The sequence below is a fragment of the Pseudorca crassidens genome, chromosome 9, assembly GCF_039906515.1.
Source record: "Pseudorca crassidens isolate mPseCra1 chromosome 9, mPseCra1.hap1, whole genome shotgun sequence".
Lineage (NCBI taxonomy): Eukaryota > Metazoa > Chordata > Mammalia > Artiodactyla > Delphinidae > Pseudorca > Pseudorca crassidens.
This window is the reverse complement of record NC_090304.1, coordinates 12,190,301-12,217,975: the sequence shown is the minus strand read 5'-3', so window position 1 is coordinate 12,217,975 and position 27,675 is coordinate 12,190,301. Positions and strand designations below refer to the sequence as shown.

The window sequence follows — 27,675 nt, the reverse complement described above, 5'->3', positions numbered from 1 at the left end:
AGGACACCTACAGGAGGTAAAGGTGTTTCGTCTTTCTGAGCAAAATCTCGATTCAGCACAAAAATCTGTTGAGAGCCTCCTGTGTACCCGTCGCCTCAGCTCCAAATAGAACTCGGCTTTGTATTTCCTAGACTCTCAGCGCAGCGACCCATCAGCTTGGGCCATCACTCTTCTCTCTCTCCCCAGCCGCTCCCCGTCCAGTGGGAGCCCTGAGAGACATCGCCACCTCCGCAGCTGGCCCCTTCACCCCTCCTTAGCCCACCCTTCCGCAGCTGCTTTAGTCTGAGGAAGGGTAAAAGGGACCATTTAAAGGAACGTGGTGGGGGGGATGCAGAGAAGGCCTAGCCTGGGCTCTGGATGGGCAGGGGAGGCCAGACAGCTGGTGACCATGCTCCAAATGGGCCTGCAGGTTGTCTGGGCAGTTGCCAGGGCCAGGCGAGTACATCGGGAAGGGAGATGATCGCAGGACGCGCGTGCTGCCCGGCGTCAGGCGGGAGGCACTGGCTGTGATTGAAAGGTGCCACCTGCCAGATCTCCACGGGAAATCCGAGCCTCCCAGTCCAGGGAAGAGTGTTGTACCAACAGGGCAGTAAACAATGCTTGTCTGTAGCCCCAGGATCTTGCGGGGGGGGGGGGGAGGCGGGGGGGGGCCGGGGGAGGGGAAGGGGGAGGGGAAGCGGGGACTGAAGAGCTGGGGGCTAGAAGCCACAGGGGCTTGAAGACAGCCCGGGAGTGCAGCCGCTCAGCTGGAGGAAGGAGACGACTGCAAGCCCCCAGGGAGAGGCCCGACAGGTAGGAGAGGCCCTGGGCCCCTTTCAAGGCACCCCCTCCATCTGCCAACTCCTCTCCCATCTTCCAAGGACCTGAGGAGCCTCCAAGCAGGGCCCCACAGTTGGAGAAATCCAGGCTCCTTCCTAAGTCTCTCCATCACTATGTCCACTCTTTTTCAATGCCAGAGTTCGGGGACTCAGCCCTGCGGTGCTGGGCAACTTGAGGTCACCCACCGAGCAGCCTGCAGGTGGCCATCCATGTGGACCTGACGGGCACAGAGGGCCTTGGGAGACTTACCAGTCTTGTGGCTCGCAGGCTTCAGTAGTTGTGGCTCACAGGCTTAGTTGCTCTGCGGCATGTGGGATCTTCCCGGACCAGGACTCGAAACCATGTCCCTGACATTGGCAGGCGGCTTCTTAACCACTGCGCCACCAGGGAAGTCCCCTCACTTACTTTTTATCTAAGTGTGTTGGAACCAAGCAACTTCTCTGCTCAGATGTGGGATGTACTGTATTTGCAGGATGATTAATTCTGTTTAATTCAATTCAGGAAACTTTTTTTTTGGGGGGGGCGGTTCGCGGGCCTCTCAGTGTTGTGGCCTCTCCCGTTGCGGAGCACAGGCTCCGGACGCGCAGGCTCAGCGGCCATGGCTCACGGGCCCAGCCGCTCCGCGGCATGTGGAATCTTCCCGGACCAGGGCACGAACCCGTGTCCCCCGCATCGGCAGGCGGACTCTCAACCACTGTGCCACCAGGGAAGCCCTACTCCCACATTTTGAGGTATAAAAACGGCTCATCGGAACTTCCCTGGCGGTCCAGTGGTTAAGACTCCACACTCCCGATGCAGGGGGCACGGGTTCGATTTCGGGTCGGGGAACTAAGATCCCACGTGCTGCACGGCGCAGCCAAAAAAATTTTTAAAATAAATAAATGAAAAGGGCTGGGCTTCCCTGGTGGCGCAGTGGTTGAGAGTCCGCCTGCCGATGCGGGGGACACGGGTTCGTGCCCCGGTCTGGGAAGATCCCACATGCCCCGGAGCAGCTGGGCCCGTGAGCCATGGCCGCTGAGCCTGCGCGTCCGGAGCCTGTGCTCCGCAACGGGAGAGGCCACAACGCTGAGAGGCCCGCGTACTGCAAAAAAAAAAAAAGGGCTCATCATCTCATTGGTGTTCAGTTCTGTTTGCCTTGTCTTTTACCAACTAAATGCCCTCATGGCTGAGTCAGGACCTTAATCTGGCACAGGGCTGGGCAGAGGCCAGCCTACACCATACAAGCTGATGTATACTGAGTGCTCCTTCCAGGCCAGGCACGCCCCAAAATACTTCCTGTGCATTGGCTTCCTTAACCCTCCACTGTCCCTGTGAGGTGAGATCTATTTTTATCTCCAGAAATCAAAATACAGGGAGGCTAAGTAGCTTGCTCAAGGTCACAGTGGGAGAAGAAGTGGGAGCTGGGATCCCATCATAGGAAGCTCCGGAATCAATGACTTTCACCGCTCCTCCACACCGCCTTCCGAACAAGAGTGCAAGGCAGGGGAGGGTGGTGTGGATCGTTTAGACCGGCCCTTGACATAGTTTCTTCCGCTAAAGGTGGCATCGCTCAAGAGGGCAATAGATGGACCTCAGGGAAAATAAAGCAAAAAGAAAAGGAAGCAAGAAAAAAAAATCCATGGCCACATAAGTTTGGAGAAAAGCGAGTGAAATAGAGCTAAGCAAAATTAAGGTTCCTTTACCATGGGGTGTCTGGAATCTATTTAAGTGCTAATGAAGTTGTAAGACTCTAAAAGGGTCAAGAGTAGCCTGTTTCTGGAACCAAAGAAACACCTCCCCCGCCAACGCAGCCTTTAATAAGGTCTTAGGAGACCCCAGTTTTTCACAGAACACAGTTTGCAAACCTGATCTAGACCAATCCTGTCATTGTATTGGAAACCGAGGCTCTCTCCAGAGAGGCAAAGAGACATGCTCAGGTCTCAGACCAGGAGGTGGGGGTCGAGGCATGCTCCTAGCTCCCTGCAGATGTGCATTCCATCTCCCAGGCTCATTGGTTTCCCTCTAACTTTAATAGATTCCCGGAGCTGCTGAACCATGAAGGGGCTCTGGTGGGAGGGGTGGAATTGGAGGGCAGCATGAGCATCTTTGAAAATCCCAGCCGACTTCCTAGGAAACGGTGGGAGACCAAAGCCAGGGACACCAGGACTTCGATCTGGGGGCAGTAAGACCTGAATGGGTGGCAGAAACAGAGCCCTGTCCCTCATATGCCTGTCTTCTTGCCTCTGTCCCAATTACTCAGGTACCCTGGGTACTGTATCCAGAACGATGGCCCTGCAGAGGGCAGGAGGTATTTTTAGCCAGTGACAAGGAGTGTGTACTTCTTTTACTGCCTGAGTCATGCCCTGAACACGTTATTTGGGGATTATTTTCTCTGTAAACAGACCCCCCCCCCCCCAAGAACGGCAGAAGGCTGAAGGAGCTGACCCTGTCCGCGCCACACCCACACCCCCTCCCCCAGCTGTTTTTGTTTTTGTTTTGCGGTACGCGGGCCTCTCACCGCTGTGGCCTCTCCCGTTGCGGAGCACAGGCTCCGGACGCGCAGGCTCAGCGGCCATGGCTCACGGGCCCAGCCGCTCCGCGGCATGTGGGATCTTCCCAGACCGGGGCACGAACCCGCGTCCCCTGCATCGGCAGGCGGACTCTCAACCACTGCGCCACCAGGGAAGCCCCCCCCCCCCCCACAGCTGTTTTTGTAGATCGGACAGTACAATCATCCCTTGATGTCTGTGGGGGATTAGTCCCAGCTTCCCTTGCGGATATGAAAATCTGCGGATGCTCAAGTGCCTCATATGAAATGTTGTATTTGCATAGAACCTTACAATCCTCTCTAATACTTTAAATCATCTCTAGATTACTCATAATACCCAGTACAATGAAAATGTCATGTGAACAGTTGTTAATAACAATGTAAATGCTATGTAAATAGTTGAAGTGGCAGCAAACTCAAGTTTGCCTTTTGGAATTTTCTGGAATTTTTTCTTCAACTTTTTTCCATCCAAGGTTGGTTGAATCCACAGAACCCACGGAAAAGGAAGGCTGACTGTATGTACAGTACTTGAATAGGAAACCTCATGATAAAGTTGGAGGATCAGATCTCCCTGCAGAGGTTAGTTAGGGAGAGTATCTTCTGTTCTTCACCAAAAGAAACTCTTCCATGCCCAGGCCCAGCTCTTCAGAGAACCACACACACAGGCGGGCCGTGCTGGCAGAGACCCAGCGACCAAGCTGGCCCAGGGTTTCCCAAATTTCAGGCATTTTAACACCGCCTCCATGATTTAGGTATTTTGTATCCTGTATTCCGCTTTCCTGAACGTCTTCCTTTGAATTAACTTACTTTAGTTCAATAAATGTATTCATAAAATAAACTTTACATCACTATTGGAAATGGAAACTCGATATCACTGGCCAGAAACAGAAAGTAACTGTAAAAATAAATACAATTGAATCAAAACAGTATTATTAGGGACTTCCCTGGTGGTCCATTGGGTAAGACTCCGAGCTTCCAAGGCAGGGGGCCTGGGTTCGATCCCTGGTCAGGGAACTAGATCCTGCATGCATGCCGCAACTAAAAGGTCCCATATGCCTCAACGAAGACCCGGTGCAGCCAAAATAAATAAAGTAAACACTCAAAACAAAACAAAAAACAGTATTATTAAGTTCTATCTAGAGACTTCTGTCTGCTTTGGGCTCTGAGCATGAGGGCAGCTATCTCCATCAAAAGGGGAGAATAGGGGCTTCCCTGGTGGCGCAGTGGTTGAGAGTCCGCCTGCCGATGCAGGGGACGCGGGTTCGTGCCCTGGTCCGGGAAGATCCCACATGCCGCGGAGCAGCTGGGCGCGTGAGCCATGGCCACTGAGCCTGCGCGTCCGGAGCCTGTGCTCCGCAACGGGAGAGGCCACATCAGTGAGAGGCCCGCGTACCGCAAAAAAAAAAAAAAAAAAGGGGAAAATAGCAAGTGCTCCATGGGGGTCTAGGAGGCTAGTCAGACTCTAACCACCTCACTGGCTTATTCAAAAAGAGGCCAAATCATTGACAAGGCATCACAGAACCCAGTGTTCCTTAAAGCCCAAGTCACAACCTGCAGAGGGCCTTTAGGTGAACGTCACCCAACATCAGGTAAACGTGGCTGGCCCAGCACCCCATTGTGGGGGACGTGGTGCTCTACCGCTTCATTTAGCCGAAGGGAAAGTGGATACTTGTGTCACATGTCCGAGCAGTGGGGGACCCAGGACTGAATCGCACGTCTCCAGACTCCAGGGCCTTCACCGGCAGAAAGGGGGCATGACCAGGCCTGCTTGTCTTCTCTTTTCAGAGATGGAGCAGAAGGAAGGGAAGCCCTCTGAGGACGGAACCCCTGTGTCCCCAACCACGGAGGTCCCGGAGACAGTGGGAGGGGGAGCCTCTGCTGAGGAGGAGGCCACAGGCCCAGCTGAGAGGACCATCACAGAGGGGCCTCCAGACGGAGCAGGAAAGCAGGAGAGGGCACCAGCTGAGGATAGCATTACAGCTGAATTCCAGGGAGAATCCAAAGGGGAGGCTGAACTTCAAAAGGAGGACAGCGAGAAGAAAGAGACCACCGTGGCTCCTCAGGAGATGGCTGATTGGAAAGAAGAGACCAACTCCGAACCCAAGGAGACGGAGGGAAAAGAGGAGATCACGTTGGCCTCTGAGAAGCAGCAGGCTGATGAGAAAGAGGCCAAGCCTGGGTCTAGGGAGAAAGCCAATGTGAATGATGAGGTGCAGGCTGCTGGGAAGGAGGAGGCCAAGGCTGGAGACAGGGAGGCTGCTGGGAAGGAGGAGGCCAAGGCTGGAGACAGGGAGGCTGCTGGGAAGGAGGAGGCCAAGGTTGGAGGCAGGGAGGCCAAAGGGAAGGAGGAGGCCAAGGCTGGAGACAGGGAGGCTGCTGGGAAGGAGGAGGCCAAGGCTGGAGACAGGGAGGCTGCTGGGAAGGAGGAGGCCAAGGTTGGAGGCAGGGAGGCCAAAGGGAAGGAGGAGGCCAAGGCTGGAGACAGGGAGGCTGCTGGGAAGGAGGAGGCCAAGGTTGGAGGCAGGGAGGCCAAAGGGAAGGAGGAGGCCAAGGCTGGAGACCGGGAGGCTTCTGGGAAGGACGAGACCAAGGCTGGAGACAGGGAGGCTGCTGGGAAGGAGGAAGCCAAGGCTGGAGACAGGGAGGCTGCTGGGAAGGAGGAGGCCAAGGTTGGAGGCAGGGAGGCCAAAGGGAAGGAGGAGGCCAAGGCTGGAGACAGGGAGGCTGCTGGGAAGGAGGAGGCCAAGGCTGGAGACAGGGAGGCTGCTGGGAAGGAGGAAGCCATGGCTGGAGGCAGGGAGGCTGCTGGGAAGGAGGAGGCCAAGGCTGGAGACAGGGAGGCTGCTGGGAAGGAGGAAGCCATGGCTGGAGGCAGGGAAGCTGCTGGGAAGGAGGAGGCCAAGGCTGGAGACAGGGAGGCTGCTGGGAAGGAGGAGGCCAAGGTTGGAGGCAGGGAGGCTGCTGGGAAGCAGGAGGCCACAGTGGCCTCTCAGGAGGTGAGCAACAAGACGGAGGAGCCCAAGGCTGAAACCCAAGAGAAAGCCAGTGCCCCAGAGGCCAAGTCGGACTCTCAGAAGACTGCCGTGGAAGATGAGGCCAAGCCTAAACCACAGGAGGAGGAGGTGAAGGAGGAGGTGGTGAGTGAGGAAGAGGAGAGGAGAGGAGGGAGGAGGCCCCACGATTCTCCGGAGCCCCCTGCCCAGCCCTCCCCCAAGCAAGCCCCTCCCCTGCTTTATTCCTTTGGGACAATCCAGTCTTCCACCCACTGATATCAAGAGCCTGGGGTGGGGGATGCAGCACTGTGGCTCCAGGCTGCCTTCCAGATCTTTCTGAAGCGCTCACAGAGCCTCAGGCAGGTGCGGGCCCACACAGCCCATGTTCATTCCAGGAGCCAGGCTGTCCTGATGAAGAGCAGGACCAGGGCGCGGAGAAAGGGGCAGAGGAAGGGGCAGGAGCGCTTCCCCGGTCCGCCGAGGAATGGCCCGAGAGCCCCACGGAGGAGGGCAGCGGCCTCAGCCCAGGTGAGTGAGAGCCCAGGAGCCCGCGGTCACCGCAGGGGCCTCCCTGAGGGAGCACGCGGGCCGCGCACCACAGGTCACCCCAGCCTGCCTCCCTCCCGTTCCTTTCCCCTAGATGGGCTGAGTCCAGACACCGCAGCTTCCGGAGAGACCAGTCCTTCAGCCAGGTAATGTCAACTCTGGAGCCCCAGCTCCAACCCCTGCTACTAGTTGCTTCCTTTTTTTTTTTATTTTTTTATTTTTTGCGGTACGCGGGGCTCTCACTGTTGTGGCCTCTCCCGTTGCGGAGCACAGGCTCCGGACGCGCAGGCTCAGCGGCCATGGCTCACAGGCCCAGCCGCTCTGCGGCATGTGGGATCTTCCCGGACCGGGGCGCGAACCCGTGTCCCCTGCATCGGCAGGCGGACTCTCAACCACTGCGCCACCAGGGAAGCCCCCGCTTGCTTCCTTTAAAGGCTGCCATCCCCTGGGCCTGGGCCTCCCCAGTGCTGGTCTCAAGATATGCCAGGAATTATGGTTTTTAGCCCTCTAGCCCAGGGCAGAGCCCAGGAGACAAAAGGAGCCGGAGTGTGGGAGCAAAGGGGCCGTGGAGCACACCTGGTCCGTCTCTCCCTCACTGCTGAAGCCTCCTGGTCTTGCTTGCCTCCGCGGTGTCAGCCTCACCCATAAGCGAGTGAGCAGAAAGCCTGAGCTTGGACAATGACACTGCCACTTACCAGCTGTGTGACCTTGGCCGCATCACTGCCCCTTTCCTCCCCTGTGAAGTGGGCACAGTCACGGTACCTACCTCGTAGGACTTCTGTGAGGCTCAAACGACATCTGTGTGTAAAGCCCTCAGCCCAGCGCCTGGTGCCTGGCTGGTGCTGGATAACATGATAGCCTTACTCTCGCCAGGGCACAACTTTCGTCATTAAAGAGTCTTCCTTTATTTCGAGCTGAAGCTCACCTCCGCGTCACCTTCTTAGGGAAAAGTACCCGATTGAACGTTCGTGGAGCGTGGGTTACATTCCCCCTCCCACGCAGGCCTTAGAACCACCCTGTCAGGTATCTATTCTTGCCCCATTTTACAGATGAGGAAGCTGAGGCTCAGAGGAGTGACACGACAGTCCCAAGATCACACAGCAACTAAGAGGCAAAGGCAGGATCCAGCCCCAGGTCAGACCCCAGATGTGCCCTGGCTTTATGCACACATGCCGCCAGACCACGTGCTCACCAAAGTGAGACTGAGCGTCACTATTTCTTCCCAGCCCCTCCCGGTGCTGGGCCCAGAGGAAACATGGCGAGAGTGGGGACCACAGCTTCGTATGCCTCTTGAGACTGCAGGGGCCGCGCTCAGCCGGCCTCCTCCCTCTTCAGTGGCTGGTCCCAGCCCCTCTCACCCTTCTCCGAACTTTTCCATGCAGTGAATCTTCACCCAGCGACGTGTCCCAGAGCCCCACGGAGCCCCCTCCCTCACAGGAGAAGAAGAAAGACAAGGCACCAGAGCGCAGGGTGTCAGCCCCTGCCCGGCCCCGGGGGCCCCGTGCCCAGAACCGCAAAGCCATCGTAGACAAGTTTGGGGGGTAAGATGCGGGCGAGGAGCGGTGGGGCTGGGTTGGTTGGACAGTCGGTGGGCGGGAGTCCTGAGGGGCAATAGGAACAGCCCGAGCCCCGGCAGGAGGACTGACATCTGGGGCTGGGGCTCCTCCCTGATGGGACCCTCCCACCTCTCTGGCCTGACCTTCTCTGTCCCTCGCGCACAGGGCAGCCTCGGGCCCCACGGCCCTGTTCCGGAACACCAAGGCCGCGGGGGCAGCCATCGGCGGCGTTAAGAACATGCTCTTGGAGTGGTGTCGGGCCATGACGAGGAGCTACGAGGTGCATGGTGGGCAAGGGACCCTTCCCCAGGGCGGCAGTGCAAAGCCCAGAGGGGGGCAGGTCCGGAGGGGGCAAAGTCCAGGTCCTCTGGCTGAGGCTCACCGAGGCCTCTGGGCCCCGCTTGCCCGCAGCATGTGGACATCCAGAACTTCTCCTCAAGCTGGAGCAGTGGCATGGCCTTCTGCGCCCTCGTCCACAAGTTCTTCCCCGATGCCTTTGACTACGCTGCACTGGACCCCACCAAGCGCCGGCACAACTTCTCCCTGGCCTTCTCCACAGCCGAGTAAGCCATGCCAGGGGATGCAGAGGCGGGTGGGAGCTCGGCTCACCTACACAGAATCGAGGGCGGGATTCACAGGGGTCGGGTAGTGCGGTGGTCAGGTGGAGGCTGTCACCACACATTCATGAATTCAACAGATATTTCTTTACGATTTATTTATTTATTTTTGGCTGCATCGGGTCTTAGTTGCGGCATGCGGGATCTTCACTGAGGTACGCGGGATCTTTTGTTGCAGCGCACGGGCTTCTCTCTAGTTGTGCATGCAGGTTTTCTCTTCTCTAGTTGTGGCGTGTGGGCTCTGTAGTTGTGGCGCGCGGGTTCCAGAGCACGCGGGCTCGGTAGTTTGTGGCACGTGGGCTCTCTAGCTGAGGCGCGCGAGCTCAGTAGTTGTGGCGCATGGGCTTAGTTGCCCCACGGCCTGTGGGATCTTAGTTCCCTGACCAGGGATCGAACCCGCGTCCCCTGCATTGGAAGGCGGACTCTTTACCGCTGAACCACCAGGGAAGTCCCCAACAGATATTTTTTGATTGCTGGGAACTGTTTTAGGACATAGCAGTGAGTGAAACTTACAAAATCCCTGCGTGCCTATGACACATTCTAAAGGGAGAGACAGATCATAAACACACACACATGTGAAATATGATGTAAGGGAACAGGTGCCGTGAAGAAAATGCAGGCAGGGTAAGGGGTAGAGGAGGGGCAGGCAGGGTGGTTGCTGGGATTTAGGGCCAGATTCTGACTCTGCCATTTGTTAGCTGTGTGATCTTGGACAGGCTCCTTCACCTCTCTGAGCCTCCATATTCTGACCTTTAAAATGGGCATGACATTTCCTCTTTGGCAGGGCTATGGTGAGAATTAAGTAAGTAATTAAGTAAAGTCCCTATAAACAGTGCCTAACCCATGGCAAACACTTCAAAAAAAAAATCTTAGCTCCTATGTTATAATGAATGATATCACAGTTGTTATGATAATTATTATTCAGTGTGGGACCTGGAGGGCATTTATTGCTGGGGTTCACACAGCTGGGTGCCGGGGTGGTGGAGGGATGGAGACAGGGGTGGACTAGACAGGCAGGAGGGGTGTGAGGGTCAGTGTGGCCCAAGGAAGAACCTAAGAGACCAAAGACATGGCTGCCAGGTGGCGGGGGAGGAGGGGGCACTCCCCCCACCGAAGCACCAAAACCAGACTCAGACAAAGGCCTCCATCTCCGCCCACCGGAGAGACCTGACCTGATGGCCTTGGGGCTCCCAAGGAGCTCGCGCCTGGAGCGCCTGTCCTTTCCCACCTGGGAGGGGCTTCTGAGCCGCCCGGTAGAGATAGGACTATGCATAGGGAGTGGTCCACGAGGACAGCTCTGAGACCGGGAATGCATTTCCCGCTGAGTGCGTTTCTAAAGCCCGGGGGCAGGGAATAAGTCACTGGGGATGTTAGCAGCACCTTGGTCCAGGAGGCTGAGCCCTTTGGTCTAGTCCAGGCCTGGCCGCCAGCCTGCAGGGAAGCCTGGGCAGCAACCTTCCCCTTTCGGGGCCTGCGTGTCCCCATCGGCAAGACGAGATGGACGAGATGGCCGGTATTGATCTGTGCTTTTCAGATGCTTTTTCCCCCCTGACAGATTCCTCAAGCAAAATATTAAATGAATGCCCAACATATTAGACAGATTTTAGGGAGGCCTTTTGAGGTTGGGAGGGGTTCTTGGAGCACTCCAGCTCTGCTTCCCAAGATGGTCCCTGAAGCATGTCTATAGGGCCCTAGGGCACCAGGGATGCCGTTTGAAATCCACCAGACTTGGTGCTACAGAAGATCCCTTCCAGTTGGTCCCGCCAAGGGATGGGGGGAGTGCCCTGGGGTGGCGGGTTGAGGGCATCCGGAGCACCATGTCCTGCTCTGGGCTCAGAAGCACCTTTTTTTTTTTGGCGGTACGCGGGCCTCTCACTGTTGTGACCTCTCTCGCTGCGGAGCACAGGCTCCGGGCGTGCAGGCTCAGCGGCCATGGCTCACGGGCCTGGCCACTCCGCGGCATGTGGGATCTTCCCGGACCGGGGCACGAACCCGTGTCCCCTGCATCGGCAGGCGGACTCTCAACCACTGTGCCACCGGGGAAGCCCCAGAAGCACCTTTAATGGTGATGAACCAGGATTGGAAAGTGAAACTCCTAGTCGGGGCAGAGCTCTTGGTGAACATCAGAAGGCCACGTGGCTTGGCCCTGACCAGGTGTCCCCGGCCTGTGGGGCAGGGTCGTGGTCCTCCTGCAGCTGCCTTGCCTTGGCTGCCAGCCTGCAGAGCCACAGAAAGGCAGAAGGAATAATCAGGTGATGGTGACGGGCTGAGAGGAGGCATCAGGCAGCAGGGAAAAGGGAAGGATGTGCAGGGGATGCGTGGGGATGGAGGCTGGAGGGAGAAGAGGTGGGGGGGTGCCTCCTTCTTCCTAGCTCTTCTTTTTTTTTTTTTGGCTACGCCATGAGGCATGCGGGATCTTAGTTTCCTGACCAGTGATGACCAGAGATCGAACCCGTGCCCCCTGCAGCGGAAGCTCAGAGTCCCAACCACTGGACCTCCAAGGAAGTCCCCCTTCCTAGCTCTTTGACCTCGGCAGCTGACTTAACCTCTTTTAGGGCCTGGGGTGCAGATGAAGCGTGCAAAGTAAGGGGGCCCCTGCCGCAGCGGGCTCCCTTCTAGGAGTTGCCTCTGATTCCCACGGAACGGTCAACGCTGGGGCCCCCAGGCGGCTTGATCGGCTGTGCTGCTCGAGGAGCCCGACCCCGTTCCCCAGGCCCAGTGGGAGTGAAGCTTTTGCCTCTCCTGCATGGGAACAGCACCCCGACCCACATCCAGGAGCCAAGATCACTGCATCGGTTGCAGGGAGCTTGTCCCCTTCTTCGAAATCCTCCAGTCTGTGCTCCTGCCTCCCGCTCCCAGGCCAGCCCGGCTTGGGTTTCGGTCCAGCTGCCTCAGCTCTAAGAGAGGATTTCCGCTGGGACCCTGGTTTCTCCTATGCCAGCACCCATGGCGGTTTGGCAGGCTGGGACTGCTGAGACCCGGCTACAGGGCAGGGATGCCAGAGGCATCAGGCAGGCCTGCGGTGGAGTCCCAGCTGTGTCACTCACTTTGACGTTGGGCAAATCACCAAAATGCTCCGAGTCTCCAGCTCCTCTTCTGCTGGTTGAACACAGAGGAGTGGAGTAAATGAGACCATTCAAGGGAAAGCACTGGGGAGTTCCCTGGTGGCCTCGTGGTTAGGATTCCAGGCTTTCACTGCCGTGGCCTGGGTTCAATCCCTGGTTGGGGAGCTGAGATCCTGTAAGCCGTGCGGCGCAACCAAAAAAAAGGGGGGAAGGGAAGCACTTGATAAAACTCCTGGCACATGGCAGCAAGGTCCCAACAGCGGTTAGATCAGAAGATCGGCTTTAGCAAAGCCAGGAGTAGCACGTGGCCCCAAAGAGCAGCTGGGAATTTAGAAAGAGAGGACTTGCTGCTAAGTTCTATGCGGTCACTCAAACACATTAAGCACTCCTGCCTCAGGACCTTTGCCCATGCTGTTTCCTCTGCCTGGAAACCTCTTCCCGCAGATATGTACTCTCTTTTTAAATTTTGTTTAATAAATTTGTTTTATTTATTTATTTTTGGCTGTGTTGGGTCTCCGTTGCTGTGCACGGGCTTTGTCTAGTTGTGGCGAGCGGGGGCTACTCCTTGCTGTGGTGCACGGGCCTCTCACTGCGGTGGCTTCTCTTGTTGCGGAGCATGGGCTCTAGGTGCGTGGGCTTCAGTAGTTGTGGTGCACGGGCTTAGCTGCTCCGCGGCACATGGGATCTTAGTTCCACGACCAGGGATTGAATCTGTGCCCCCTGCACTGGAAGTGCAGAGTCTTAACCACCGGACTGCCAGGGATGTCCCCAATTTACACTCTTTAAGAGAACTTTCCTGGGCTCCCTATTAAAATTCTCCTTGGAGAATTCCCTGGCGGTCCAGTGGTTAGGACTCCGTATTTTCACCACCAAGGACCCAGGTTCAATCCCTGGTCGGGGAACTAAAACCCCACAAGCTGCGAGGCGCTGGCACAAAATAAATAAATAAATAGATGAAAAATAAAAAAATAAAGCCATTACTAACATAATATTTTTTTAAAAAATCCCCTTGAACACAGAAACATACCCTGTCCCCCTTCCCTGCCTTATTTTTCTCCACAGCACCTCTCATCATCTCATGTACCATCGATTTCTGTTTGATTACTGTCTACAGCAGTGAGAATGTCAGTGACATGAGAGTGGGGAATTTTTATTTTGTTCGGTGCTGAATTCCCTGGAAAAGTACCTAGCACATAGTACCCCTCAATACATAAACGGAAACTGGTTGAAGCTGGAGTTGTTGCAGCTACAAGGCAACACTCTGGCTAGTGTTGGTGTTCTGTCTTTTAAACTCTCCCTGAGGACAGGTATATGAGCACGTGGGAGGGGTGGGCTAACGCAGAACTATAGACCAGAAGGTTCCGCTCCTACGTGAAGGCACACAGTGCAATGAAAACCGGGGCTTAGGAATCAGACCCCGCTGAGTTTGAGTCTTGACTCTGTTGGGCCTCAGTTATCTAATCTGTACAATGGGATGGTTGCCCTAGATGACCTCCCAGCTCTGCCACACACAGTTCTGTGGGTTTCATCCTCGCCGGGCTGTCCCCTTAGGCCCCGCATCCTTCACCGTTGGCTCTCTGCTCCACCCCTCCTCACCCCTCCCCAACCTGCCCCTCAGGAAACTGGCCGACTGTGCCCAGCTGCTGGAAGTGGATGACATGGTGCGGCTGGCAGTGCCCGACTCCAAGTGCGTCTACACCTACATCCAGGAGCTGTACCGCAGCCTCGTGCAGAAGGGACTGGTGAAGACCAAGAAGAAATGAGGGGCTGACCAACCCTGTGGGCAGAGGCGGGCAGGGAGCCCAGCTGACCAGCCGTGGCCCAGAGGCTCACTCCTGCTCATGGTGGCAGCAGTGCTGGGGCTCAGACAAGGGCAGATGGTACCAGTCTTAACTACATGAAAAGTTCTTTTGTAAAATCCGGTCTAGCCCCTTAGTGCTCCCTCCCTAACCCAGCAGGAACATCTCTCACTTGGATAATAAACCCCTGCCACCAGGGTTCCTCATCTGACATGATTTTCTCAACAACCATGAAAGGCATTTGGGAAAGGAGAGTGGGCTGGGTCCTACCACTAACCAGCTGTGTGTCCCTGGGCCAGTGAGTGAACCTCTCTGAGCTTCAGTTTACCGTCTGCATGGGGATGATAGGAGCTCAAAATCATGCAGGTGCTGTGAACGTTAAATGAGATCATGAAAAGGACAAACAGCCTGGCCCGGGGCCTGTCACGTAAGTGTTCTTTAAGTGGTGGCCCAAAGTAACAACACATCTTACATTTCCAGCCATGGGTGGCACTTTCCCAATTCTCTTCCCTTTTCCACACTTCTCCCAGATTAGGGAATTCCAGGGCAGGGACTAGAGTAGAAGATTCTCTACAAATCTCACCCCAACTAGGCTAGTGGGGCCTGGAGTGATTCCCCTGACTCAAAGATACCCCATATTCTGTCTCTTAAAAGCCAGTGGTCTTCTAGGAGCTTAGAACCACTGCACCCAGAAAGCTCCTCCTTTGTGCTAAGTTAATCCCTCCAACCCTGGCCAGAGTTTTGGCTTGTTTTTGTCTCTCTGCGGCTCACTAGAGATGAACCCTGGAGCTGAGTATAACTTCCCGCTAACAATCTTGTCTGGCTTTATCAGCCATTTGGAGCATGTGCGCTGATGAGAACAGTTCATGAAAAACACAAAAACAAAACCCAACCAGCTTGGCACTGCAGCTGGAGGGGTGGCCTCTGCCCTGATCAGCAGAGTGGACCTGGCAACCCACTGAAGCGCTCTGTGCCTTGGCTGCCTCCTCTATAAAAATGGGGATGTTATCCTTGTGGACGCGTCGACGACCGCTCAGGCCAAGGGTGGTCTAGTCCTCATGGCCAGCGAGCCCTCAGCTGATGGAGAGCAGGGCCACACCTTTAGCTAGGCTGCAGCTAAATCCCCAGCCTCCTCTTCTCCCGATTAACCACCCGTCCCCTCAGTGAACACTCAGTTGGACTCCACGGTCCATCTGTGGCTTTAATAGCTGGGCAAACACATGGTCTCCGTGGCTCCCGTGGACTGGAAGCTGGAGGGGAAACACCTCCCCGCCTAAAGGCTGGTCCCTAGGAACCAGCAACCTAATGGGATAGCAAGTGGTTTAAAAACCGTGGAGTCAGGGGACCTCCCCAGCGGTCCAGTGGTTAAGACCCCGCGCTTCCACTGCAGGGGGTGTGGGTGCGATCCCTGGTTGTGTGGCCAAAAAAAAAAATTAAAAGGAAAACAACAACAACAAAAAACCCCATGTAGTCAGATTTCTGGGACGGAGATTAGTTTCTTCACTTTATGATTCATCAGTGGAAGAGAAAAGGTTTTGCATCTATACATGTCTATCAGCGGTCTGGCTGTTTTCCATCACTCAATCAACAAAACACTCAACCGTAAGTAGGAGTCCCTCCTCCCTGTGCCCTGCCTCCCTCCCATACTCCCCCCTGCCCCTCTGCCCTCCCCGCACCCCCCATGCCTGGGCCCTCAGCGGATTCTGGTTGGCTGCTGGGCTCATTTCCTGCGAGCCGGCCTGCCAGGCAGCCTGAGTCTCTGAGGATCGGGCTTCCCACATCAGAGCGCTGGAGAGCTGGCCTGCGACCCTGCAAACCTGAATGCCCCTGGCTCTGGGGCAGAGAAAGGAAGTGGGGAAAGCACACCTGAGGCCAGCGGATCCCCATACCACACACATAACTGCGGCCCCACCACCACCACACACACACACGCACACGCGCACACACACACACAAATGACTAACAATCTAAGAAGGAAAACTTGGAAGAAATGAGCAGGAAATGGACCACAAAGGGGCTCTGGCCCCTAGCCCATGACATGTGTCCGTCCATCACACAGAAAGTATCCAGTGCAGAGATGGGCCAGAGGCAGAGTTAGGAGGGTCGGTCCACTCCAAACTGGAGGGTGAACTCTTCGGCCCTCCTGTTGAATAGCTCCGGGTCCTGTGTCAGCTGGTCGGCAAGCTCCAAGCGAAGGGGCTGCCCCAGCTCTGGTTTATTCACCAGCATGTTGAGGGCCTCCAAAACTGGGGAGAGAGGTCAGATCAGGACGTCAGGATGGAAGGAAAAAAATCCTGGGAAGGAAGCGATGGCTGCCCGCTCCCAGATCCCCTGAAACGTCACACTCACTCCTTGGGAGATCCCCCCAGGAGGTTCCATGTCTTAGGATGACGCTACAACCAAATGAAATGCCTCTTACCACATTCACTGATGATGCCCAAAGCCATAACCAGTTACATCAGTGCTTTTCAAACTATGTTTCACGGTGTCACAGAAGCTACCCATCATGGGGGTTGGTGAGATAAACAGGGTTTCTGGGTTCTATTCCCTTTTCGAGAAGAAGCACTTTGCTTTTCTCTGTTGTGTTATTAGGATTCTAAAACAACTTTTATTTGGGAAAAAGGATTCTGAGGCTTAAGACTGGAAACCACTGCTGCCCCGTGGCTGGAAATCTTTCACGGGCGACTTTGGAATCCTGGTGAAGGCAGTGGCCCACCTCCCCAGGCACGTGCACATACGCGTACACACAGACGTGTGGTTCTGGGTCCAGAGCACTTCACCGACCTCCTGAAGCTCATCCAAGGACCAGTCCTCCCCATCCCCGCCCCCAGGATTCTTGTTTCCAGGGTTAAGAACTCCCGAGCTGGTCCAGAGGCAGGATTGATCGCACACTGATTACGTCCATAGGCTCTAGAGCCATAGTGCGCACTATGGTAGCCACCAGCCACAGGGAGTTATCTCAATTTAAATTAATGGAAATTCACTACAGTTAGGAATGCAGTTCATAGTCACATCAGCCACATTTCTAGTGCTCGAAAGCTACACGTGGCTAGTGACCGTGGCATTGGACAGGGCAGCTACAGAAGGATTCCATCCCCGCAGAAAGTTCTGCTGGACGGTGCTGTTCCAGAGGCACCCAAGCAGGCTCCGAATCCCAGCTCTGCCACCTGCCAGCTCAGGCAAGCGCTTCTCCTCTCATGCGCCTCGGTGTCCTAACTACTAAATGGAGCTAACGAGAGCACTGTTTCAGGGGGCTTCTGAGGGGGTTAAATGAAGTTGGTGGGTTAAAAATGGCTGGTGTCCCTGAGTTAGAAAGTTCAAGTTCTCAGTGGTGCAGGGACATGTCTCAGACCAGGTCCTCAATGGCTACCCAACTCCATCTTTGTGTGCCTGAACTATGTTTACTCCATTATAATTTCAATTTGTCATCAATGGATAGATACCAAAAACGTAATATGGAATAAAAAAGTGAATTTTTATACTGGAGAGGGTGTGGAGAAAAGGGAACCCTCCTACACTGTTGGCGGGGAATGTAAATTGGTGCAGCCACTATGGAGAACAGTAGGGAGGTTCTTTAAAAACTAAAAATAGAGCTACCATATGGTCCTGCAATCCTACTCCTGGGCATATATCCAGAGAAAACTCTAATTCAAAAAGATACATGCACCCCAATGTTCCAAGCAGCACTATTTACAATAGTCATGGAAGCAGTCTGAATGTCCATCGACATATGAATGGTTAAAGAAGATGTGGTGCATATATACAATGGAATATTACTCAGCCATAAAAAAGAATGAAACAATGTCATTTTCAGCAACATGGATGGATCTGGAGATTATCGTACTAAGTAATGTAAGTCAAACAGAGAAAGACAAATATAGGATATCACTTGTATGTGGAATCTAAAATACGATACAAATGAACTTATTTACAAAACAGAGACAGACTTAGGGACATAGAAAACAAACTTATGGTTACCATGGGGAAAAGGGGGGCAGGAGGGATAAATTAGGAGTTTGGGATTAACATATACACATTACTATATATAAAACAGATAAACAGCTAGGTCCTACTGTATAGCACAGGGAACTATATTCAATATCTTGTAATAAACTATAATGGAAAAGAATATGAAAAAGAATATATGTACATAAGTATAACTGAACACATGTGCATAAGTATAACTAACACAACATTGCAAATCAACTACACTTCAAATAAAAAAGTGAACTTCTGGGACTTCCCTGGTGGTCCAGTGACAAAGAATCCACCTTACAATGCAGGGGATGCAAGTTCGATCCCTGGTCAGGGAACTAAGATCCCACATGCCACAGGTCAACTAAGCCTGCGGCCACAACTACTGAGCTTGCAAGCCTCAACTAGAGAGCCTGTGTCCGCGAACTACACAGCCCACGCGCTCTGGAACCCACGTGCCACAACTAGAGAAGAGAAAACCCACACGCCATAACTAGAGAGGAGCCCACGCACCACAACGAAGAGCCCGCACACCGCAAGGAAAGATCCCGTGTGCCGCAACAAAGATCCCACGAGCCGCAACTAAGAGCCGATGCAGCCAAAAATAAATTAAATGAATAATAAATAAATCTTAAAAAGAAAAAAAGTGGGGCTTCCCTGGTGGTGCAGTGATTAAGAATCGGCCTGCCAATGCAGGGGACACGGATTCCATCCCTGGTCCGGGAAGACCCCACATGCCGCAGAGCAACTAAGCCTGTGCACCACAACTACTGAGCCTGCGCTCTAGAGCCCGCGAGCCACAACTACTGGAACCCACGTGCCACAACTACTGAAGCGCGCGTGCCTAGAGCCCGTGCTCTGCCACAAGAGAAGCCACTGCAATGAGAAGTCCGTGCACCACAATGAAGAGTAGCCCCCGCTTGCCGCAACTAGAGAAAGCCCACGTGCAGCAACGAAGACCCAACGCAGCCAAAAATAAATAAATAAATTTGTTTTAGAAAAAGAAAAAAGTGAACTTTTAAAAAATGGCATGTGGGAATTCCCTGGCAGACCAGTGGTTAGGACTCCGAGCTTCCGAGCTTCCACTGGGCTGGGGGCCCAGGTTCAATCCCTGGTCGGGGAACTAAGGTCCCGCAAGCTACAAAACACAGCCAAAAAAAAAAAAAAAGGCATGTGAAGCTCTTAGCACAGTGCCCAAGTGCCTAATTAAGTGATGTATGTTATCATTGTTAGGCCAGTCCCCTCAGCTGTCATTTAGGGCACTGAGCCCTGGAAAGGAAGACTTCACCAGGGTCCCCAGACAGGGCATGCGGCCTTCTTATCCCAAGCCCTTCCCTCTATAGCCCAGCTGCTTCTCTCTCCCCTGACCCAGAGCAACGCTGCTCTCTCCCACCTGCCCAGGTATGAGAACAGAGGCAGGAGCAGGTCAGCCAGCCCAGGATCTCAGGACACACCCCTTCTATCTGATGACAGGCTCAGCTGAGACTCACAATTTTTTTTTTTTTTTTTTTTTTGCGGTACGCGGGCCTCTCACTGTTGTGGCCTCTCCCGTTGCAGAGCACAGGCTCCGGACGCGCAGGCTCAGCGGCCATGGCTCACGGGCCCAGCCGCTCCGCGGCATGTGGGATCCTCCTGGACCGGGGCATGAACCCATGTCCCCTGCATCGGCAGGCGGACTCTCAACCACTGTGCCACCAGGGAAGCCCAACTCACAATTTTTATCTCCTTTCTTCTGGGCTTTTCTAAGTGAAAATCGGTCCCATGACCCCCTCCCCCATCCAGTCCAGGTCCCTCCCTCTAGGCAGGGCCCAGGCCCACCTTGGCAGGTCTTGGTGAAAGGCTTCCAGTTCTCCTTGCTGATGAGGGGCAGGCACACCCGCCCGTTGCTGTCCACGTTGGGGTGGTAGATCCTGGTTGTGAATGTCACTGTCGGAGGCTTGAATGGATACTCCTCAGGGAAGCTGATGCGCAGGTTGAAGGCCTTGAGGTTGTAGGGAGGTTTCTCCTGTGCAGGAGAGGGATCAAGCTCTGTGCCGAGGCACCGCTGCTCATTTCCTTCTAGGACCTGCATCTGGTTTCCCCCTCTCTCCGCCCCCACCCCAGGGTCCCAGGCATCCTCTGCTCCACTCCTAGGAAGAATCATGAATGGCGACATGCCGCAACACAAGCAAACTCTGAAGGCATTGTGCTAAGTGAAATAAGCTAGAGCCAAAAAAAAAAACACAAATATTGTATGATTCCACTTATGTGATGTACCTAGAATAGTCAAATTCATAGACATAAACTAGAAAATTAGTTACCAGATGCTGGAGGGAAGGAGGGACGGGGAGTCAGTGCTTAACAGACACAGAATTTCAGTTCTAGAGATGGATGGTGGTGATCGCTGCACAATAATGTGAGTGTACTTCGTGTCATTGAACTCAGAACATAAAAATGATGAGGATGGTACATACTGTTATGTGTATTTTGCCATGTTAAAAGAAGAAAAAAAAGAACTCGGAGTTGGAGTGACCAGTTGCCAGGAGCCAGTAGAAGACGCTCTAGACTTCCAGCAACAAGAAGGCTTTCCTAGGCATCTACTCTGTGCCACCCCGTGCTAAGGGCTCCGCACACGTTAGCCCATACAGCACAGTGTAGGGGTTACGTGGACTTTGGAGCCCCTCTGCCTGAGTGTGACTCTTGGCTCTGCCCCTTCCTAGCTGTGTAACCTCAGGCAAGTAACTCAACCTCTCTGTGCTTTTCCATACGGAACAAATAACAGACTTCTTCATAGGGTTTATGTAAGAATTAAATGAGCTAATTTATGTTGAGAGCTTAGAATAGGGCCTGGCACATGGCAAGCACTATGTACATGTCAGCTATTAGGATAAGTATTATGAAAACTCCTGAGTATTAGCATCTCCACTTCCAGATGAGGAAACTCAAGTGTAATGTATATAAGTAACTTGCCCAGGGCCACAGTGACAGTGCTAGGATGGGATCTCAGCACTGTCAACTTGACTTCTCCACACATGGGCAGTACTCTACAACCCTAGTGGGGCGGAACCTCAGGACTTGGGTGACCCCCGCATAGAGCACAGGGGCCTTCAGGCTGGTTCCAAAGCTCCAAAACCTTCCAGAACCTTCGTGATAGAGAAGACAGGGCAAAGACAGTCCGAATGACACAGGTATGCAAGCGTAGACTCAAGGTTTTAAGAGAGCTCCTCTTCCTCAGCAGAAGGCAGAAAGGAAGCCGTAGGGGTCCTGGGTGTGTCTGAGATAAGAGCTGGGGCAAATGCTGGGCAGATAAAGAAAATGCCTTAGCTTTCATGTTCTCGATAATAAGAAGAGGCTGGGACCTGGGAAGTAGACACAAAGCCACGGGTGAGGCCTCAGAAAAGGACGAGAGAGCGTCTGTGTGTCCTTCTGCAGGGGTTGCAGGCTGGGCTGCCCGGGTCTTATCAGAGGAAGGAGGTGGCGGAGCCATGAAGCTGAGAGCCCTGGGTCCTGGGAACCCATCCTGGCTCCGCCTCGAGCTTGCTGTGTGGCTTTGAGCAGCTCTGGGGCTCAGTTTCCTCATCTATGAAAATGAGGAAGTTGGACCAGACAGAGGGCTTCACACTGCACCTTAGGGTCAGCTGAGAAAGCCCTACTTCTTCCGAAGTCCTGAGTTAAATAAAGCATTTTGTTATTCTTCCAGCCCAGAGCAGGTGTGGTGGACTGTTTCAACCCAGCAGCCCACAGGACATGACAGAGGGTCAAGGGTTGCCCTGACTCAAGCCGTTCTCCATTGTTCTGGGCTACAGGTCAGTTGAAAGAGAAGATGGCACAGGGACTTCCCTGGTGGTCCAGTGGGTAAGACTCTGCGCTCCCAATGCAGGGGGTCTGGGTTCGATCCCTGGTCCGGGAACTAGATCCCGCATGCATGCCGCAATAAGAAGCCCGCATACCGCAACGAAGATCCTGTGTGCCGCAACTAAGACCCAGCCCAGCCAAAATAAATAAATAAATAAATTTAAAAATATAAAAAATAAAGGAAAATGGCACAACCCAAGCCACTGCCTTGTCAGTAAGAAGTTCAAATCCTAAATAATCAAATGAATTGTTCCCATTAAATTCCAAAGAGCTAATAAAAAGCTCAATTGTTTCCATTTTTATTTCCTAGTATCCAAAGGTATATAGATGAACTTCTCAAAGAAAATATCTGTGGTCACTAATAATTAGATGATACAATAGACATCTTGCACTTTGATAGGTCCTTTGGAATATTACTTTCAAAGGGAGATTCTATCGAGATGATCTTTAATAATAAACAGAGAAAAAGCAGAATAGTAGAGATGAGTTATCTGTGTTGTCATATGTAACAATAATTTTCTGAAATACAATTTTTAAAAGAGAACAAAACACATTTTAGGTCTAAGGCAGCAAATTCTACCAACTGTGGGAAACAGGAACTTCATCCCTATCCTTCGACAAAGACCCAACAGATCTCTTCTTCTTTTTCTTTTTTTTTTTTTAATGCCCTTTGTCTACTGAAGCTTCCATGGTGGGCGTGGTAGCTACTGGCTTGCAGAAGGGGTCCCTTACTAAATCCAAAAGGCTTTTAGCCTCTTCATCAGTCGGCCTGAACCTCAGAAGCAATCAATCCAGAGAGAGACCCCCTCTGCCAATGATAACCTCCAGTGAAAAACAGGATTCAGGGGGCTTCCCTGGTGGCGCAGTGGTGGAGAGTCCACCTGCCGATGCAGGGGACACGGGTTTGTGCCCCGGTCCGGGAAGATCCCACGTGCCGCGGAGCGGCTGGGCCCGTGAGCCATGGCTGCTGAGCCTGCGCGTCCGGAACCTGTGCTCCGCAACGGGAGGGGCCCCAACAGTGTGAGGCCCACATACCACAAAAACAAAACAAAACAGGATTCGAAGGCAGGGAAGATTCTTGCCCAGTCCTAACCCTCCCTGCCCAGGCTCCTGGCGTAAGTGACCCCAGTCCCCCGCCATGGTCCTGTGGATACTCACAGGCAGGAGGAGAGCGTGCCACACCAGCACGTTGGCATCATCGCTGAACAGGTTCCGCAGGTACCTGGGGAGCTCCTTCTGAAGGTCCTCCAGCTCCTGCAGGGGGACAGAGCACGGGCAGTTGGCCTAGTCGCCCCTACTTCAGCCCCCTCCCCCCTGCCCCCCAGCACACTGTCCAAGTCCCAAACAGGACCGCCCAGGGGACAGAAGATGGCAGAGTCATAGCCCCCATTCACTGAGCACTTGGTACATGTCAGGCACCGTGCTCAGGGCTTTGAGTGAATCACCCAAGTTTAGCCTCACCCCAGCTCCGTAAGTACCAGGTGGAGGGAGCACGCACATCACTGCTTCCAGATATTACAACTTGGGAGTAAACTCTCTTAGGAGCCTTTTCTCCTGAAACCGACGTACTTAATGTCTGTCCTCTTGTCCTCTTCCTAGAGAGTCACGAGGTCCTCCCTCCCTTCCATAGCACCCAGTATGACGATGTGCCTTTACAGTGTTCAGGGCAGAACAGGCAGCAAAGACATCACCCTGTGCCTGTCAAACTGCTCCAGACCAGGCCTGGGGAGGGGAAATGACTCAGGCAGACCATAGCAGAGGAGAACTGTACACACCAAGCAGAGAAACAAGAGGACAAGCAGTGTCACTCTCCCAGAAAGGTGACCCAGTCACTGGACATCACTGAGCTCCCCCAACAGCCCTCTCCTCAATAGCACCCTCTACTGACACTTGACTAAGACATGGCCCAGCCCTCGAGAACTTCATTGGAGTAATGGAAGAAACACGGATGTGATTATGTGACTAACGTGTGGACACATAATAGGGAAGGAGAGGAGAGGGGAGCAGGAAAGCTTCACGCAGGGTGACACTGTCAGCTGGGTCATGCGGAATGAATAAGAGTCTATCTACCATGCAGAGAACTGGAGAGGTACCAAGGCAGAGGGCCCAGTGAGAGCAAATGTATACGGTGCGTCCCATGCAAGATTCATAGTTATTATGGGAAAAGGGCTCCATGGTCAAGTACACTGGGAAACACTAGGCTAAACAGACTTCTTTCCTGCAGGACTTCCCAAAGCCTTTAATACGTTACTGTGCGTTGTGATTCTCCAAGGTATGAGCCCAAGCGTGCAGTACTTCTCAAATGTATTAGACCAAAGAACCCCTCTCTCCATTCTGGGGTCCATCTTGTGGAACAATAGACTTTTTAAAAAATATACTTCCTTTCCTTTTTAAAAAAATTTTTAAAAATTGAAGTATAGTTGCTGTACAATATTATATGTTACAGGTGTACAAGATAGTGATTCACAATTTTTAAAGGTTATACTCCATTTATAGCTATCATAAAATATTGGCTACATTCCTCATGTTGTACAATATATCCTTGTGGCTTATTTTATACCTAATGATTTGTACCTCTTACCCCTCTACCCCTATGCTGCCTCTCCCCACTGTAATAGACCTTTAAAAAAAAACAACAGCGGGACTTCCCTGGTGGTGCAGTGGTTAAGAATCCGCCTGCCCATGCAGGAGACACGGGTTTGAGCCCTGGTCCGGGAAGATCCCACATGTCGCGGAGCAACTAAGCCCGTGCGTCACAACTACTGAGCCCATGTGCCACAACTATTGAAGCCCGTGCATCTACAGCCTGTGCTCTGCCACAAGAGAAGCCACCACAATGAGAAGCCCGCGCACCGCAACAAAGAGTAGCCCCCGCTTTTCACAACTAGAGAAAGCCCGCGCGCAGCAACGAAGACCCAAAGCAGCCAAAATTAAATAAATAAATAAATTTATTAAAAAAAAAAAAAAAAAAACAGCAACAGATAAAAAGACATTCAGGGAATTCCCAGGCAGTCCTGTGGTTAGGACTCCACACTTTCACTGCCAAGGGCGTGGGTTCGATCCCTGGTTGGGAACAGAGATCCTGTAAGTCACATGGTGCGGCCAAAATAAAAATAAAAAGTAAATAAATAAAAGTATTTTTTAAAAAAAGACTTTCAAGGGCAGGTCATATTTTTCTGGAACACCAAATGGTATAAACCAGGGGTTCTCAACTGGGGGGTTACTTTACCTACTTGCCCCCAGGACATTTAGCAATGTCTATGACCATTTGGGGCTGTCACAAATGGAGGAGTGCCACTACATCTAGTGGGTAGAGGCCAGGGATGCCGACAAACACTCTACGGAAAATTATCTGGCCCAAGATGTCAATAGTGACAAGGCTGGCAAGCCCCAGTATAAACAAAGGCAGAGAGAAAGGTCCCCAAAGCCAGTCCACAGCTGGGGAGAGGTCCCTTCCCACTGCGCACCATCTAAACTTTCTCTGCCCCCCAACATACAGACACACCCTTATCTCCTGTTTCTTATCTTTCCATACTCCAACTCTGTTCATGCCAACAAACTGCTTCTTGCGCCTTCTGCCCAGAATCTATGACCCCTCATTTATCTTTTACCCCAAACTAGAAGCATCTGCTACTACAAGTCCTAGTTCCAGTATCATCTGTGACTCTTCAGCAAGAATGAAGCCCCAGGTTGGACAGAGAAGCTCTGGAATGGACATTTTCCCCAAGTTTACTATAACTGGAAGAACTTGGACTTTACTGGTTGTATATGAGTTCTCTCAAGGCTTTCCCAAAGCCTGGGGATGCTGAAAGCCAAGCTAGGACACACAGTTTGTTCCAGAGGCCTGTTAGGAAATCACCTGACTCAGAGGAACAGAAAATGAAAGTAGGGAAGCCACTGAAAGAGCCTATGGGTTGGAGCCCCACCAATCTGGGCTCTAATCCCAGCCCCATCACTCCCTACTGGGTGACCCAGGACAACCAAGTTATTCTCTCTGAGCCTCAACTTCCCCATCTGTAAAATGGGGGTATAGGACTTATCTCACAGGGTTGCTGTGAGAATGAGATGAAATAACTAATGTAAACTACCTGGCATTTAGTGGTGCCAGTGCTATAAATACTGGCTCCTAGCTCTTTCCCACTTGGCTGGAAAGACTCTCTGCCCTATTTTGCTGCCAACCTCTAGATTTCAGTCCTTCTGGGCTGAGCCTGCTCTGGGTGCCCCAATCTCAGATCATGTTCTTCTCAGAGGCTGAGGGTAGCACTCCCTCTTCACCCCCCTCAAGCCTGCACATAGGAGGGGCACTTCTGAGAGCCTCAAAGCCTGAGGGGTGTCCGACCCAGGATTGCTCTACCTTCCCCATCTGTCCCCAGTCCCAGCCACATCTCAGTCCTCCAAACACCTTGGGTTTTCCCACCTCCTGGGGAAAATCGCCAACTCCCCATCCTTCCCGACCTCACTTCAAATTGTGTCTCTGATCGGAATGAAAGCTCAGAAGGGGTAGGTTTGTTTATCTCTGCCTCCGTATCTCCTAGAACAGGAACCAGCATATAGGAGGCATTCAACAACATTTGTAGAACAAATGAATACACGCCACCTGCTCCAGGACACCTTCTAGGTTCTCCCTGGCATCTTTTCCTCCCGAGAATACCCTGAGAACGTTGCTTTCAACTCCCACTCAGCATCGCATACTTCTCGGGACTCTAATGTGGGTACGAAACTATGGGGCAGGCCATGGGCTATTCCAAGGCAAGGACCCTGTCCTGGTTCTCTCTGTTCAAAAGGCACCTGCCACCACCCCCAACAGAACGCCTGGCTCCAAAAAAGACGCCAAGGAACCAACCCTTCCCGCACCTGAGACGCACGCAATTGTTATCACAAGTTTCTGGCAGTGAAATGAAACTGAAACCAATCTGGGGGGAGGTGGCTCATCCCCATTCCCAGCACAGCTCAGGGAGCCAGCGACACCCCAGTTCGACACGTCCTCAGCTCCCCAAACTCCAGCTCTGGCCCCTCTCGTAGACCCACTCTTCCACTGGGGAGGGGGCAGGGATGCAGGGATTCAGCCAGCCCTGGTACCCAGACAAACAAATGCGCTCGGAGAGCTGGAGGAGGGATGGAGGGAGGACGGAATAGAAAGTCACCGGAACCGTGACAAAGGGGTCATCCTACTCGCGGTTACCTTCGCCACCCGCTTGCTCGCCGTCATCTCGGGACCGAGTGTGAAGCTCCGACGGACTCCAGCTAGAGTGCGCACCGGACTGCGAACTCCGCCCACCCCGCCCCGGGGACACCACCTCCGGGAGCCCCGCCCACTTTCCGTTCCACCCGCGGGGACCGGGTTGACCTGCTCCCCGCCGCCTCGGCTGAGACAGCGAGGCCACCGAGGGGAGGACCCGCCCGGTCCCCACGGCGGTGGGCTCGGATCCCCGGAACTTGAGCTCTTTTGTCGTGAGACCAGGCGGGCCTGGGAGAGCGCGGCGTTGCCGGATCCCGGCGTCCCGCTAGGGGCCGCCCTGCACCAGGCAGCGAGCGCGAGGGGGCGCGGGGCCGGGGTCCGCCCATCCGGGTTCTAGTTCCAGCTCCGCCGCTAGAGGCCCAGCCGGGGGCTGCACCATCTCCTCTCAGCCGCCGCCCCAAACACACACTCGCTCTAAGCAAATACAGGATGCTCGCTATGCACGCGCAGCTCCGCGACAGGTCGCGCGGGGGTCTCCGCCGTCAGACCGCCGCCCTAAGCCCCTCTAGCGAATTCCCAGAGCCCCCTGGGCAAATCATTTCCCCTCTCTAGGCCCATGTGCTCCATCTCTAAAAATGGGTGGGAGACAGCGTAGACTATATCCCCGACAAGGACCCCTCCCCTGGCAGCTTGGAATCCTTTGTGCTGTCCAGCATTCGGTGGTGGAACTGCAGACGGTTCTCCCAGGTGACTTCTTGATGCAGA

At 53.6% G+C, this 27,675-nt stretch overlaps 2 protein-coding genes across 21 annotated transcripts; one reads left to right on the top strand and one right to left on the bottom strand.

Moving 5' to 3' along the window:
- Nucleotides 1–653: 653 nt before the first annotated feature.
- Nucleotides 654–14,133, top strand: SMTNL1 (smoothelin like 1). Of its 20 annotated transcripts, XM_067748965.1 has the most exons (10): nt 654–792; nt 5,132–5,781; nt 5,821–5,859; nt 5,938–6,483; nt 6,735–6,867; nt 6,980–7,031; nt 8,268–8,426; nt 8,607–8,721; nt 8,853–9,004; nt 13,742–14,133. In XM_067748965.1, the coding sequence occupies exons 2-10, from the start codon at nt 5,134–5,136 to the stop codon at nt 13,884–13,886; spliced, it is 1,989 nt and encodes a 662-aa protein (XP_067605066.1). In that variant the 5' UTR covers nt 654–792; nt 5,132–5,133; the 3' UTR covers nt 13,887–14,133. The 20 variants fall into 20 exon arrangements, 15 of the variants coding, with proteins under 15 accessions (XP_067605066.1, XP_067605075.1, XP_067605074.1 ...); XR_010946029.1 differs by adding an exon at nt 9,188–9,213 and having other exon boundaries at nt 5,132–6,483; nt 8,607–8,728; nt 13,742–13,856; XR_010946032.1 differs by lacking the exon at nt 13,742–14,133 and adding exons at nt 9,188–9,213; nt 13,186–13,353 and having other exon boundaries at nt 5,132–6,483; nt 8,607–8,728.
- Nucleotides 14,134–15,398: 1,265 nt separating this feature from the next.
- UBE2L6 (ubiquitin conjugating enzyme E2 L6) lies at nt 15,399–27,185 on the bottom strand. Its single transcript, XM_067748975.1, has 4 exons — nt 26,914–27,185; nt 22,890–22,985; nt 19,716–19,902; nt 15,399–16,168 (listed from the first exon to the last, which is right to left on the bottom strand). The coding sequence occupies exons 1-4, from the start codon at nt 26,938–26,940 to the stop codon at nt 16,017–16,019; spliced, it is 462 nt and encodes a 153-aa protein (XP_067605076.1). The 5' UTR covers nt 26,941–27,185; the 3' UTR covers nt 15,399–16,016.
- Between the last annotated feature and the right edge of the window lie 490 nt (nt 27,186–27,675).

Excerpts from the sequence above, each read along its gene's own strand:
- SMTNL1 (XM_067748958.1), top strand. The coding sequence starts at position 5,134 with ATGGAGCAGAAGGAAGGGAAGCCCTCTGAGGACGGAACCCCTGTGTCC. Across the intron at positions 6,484-6,734 it reads AGGAGGTGAAGGAGGAGGTG|GAGCCAGGCTGTCCTGATGA; the intron begins GTGAGTGAGGAA and ends TGTTCATTCCAG. Across the intron at positions 8,427-8,606 it reads ATCGTAGACAAGTTTGGGGG|GGCAGCCTCGGGCCCCACGG; the intron begins GTAAGATGCGGG and ends CCTCGCGCACAG.
- UBE2L6 (XM_067748975.1), bottom strand. The coding sequence starts at position 26,940 with ATGACGGCGAGCAAGCGGGTGGCGAAG. Across the intron at positions 22,986-26,913 it reads CGAGCAAGCGGGTGGCGAAG|GAGCTGGAGGACCTTCAGAA; the intron begins GTAACCGCGAGT and ends GTCCCCCTGCAG. Across the intron at positions 19,903-22,889 it reads GGCACGCTCTCCTCCTGCCT|GAGAAACCTCCCTACAACCT; the intron begins GTGAGTATCCAC and ends TCTCCTGCACAG.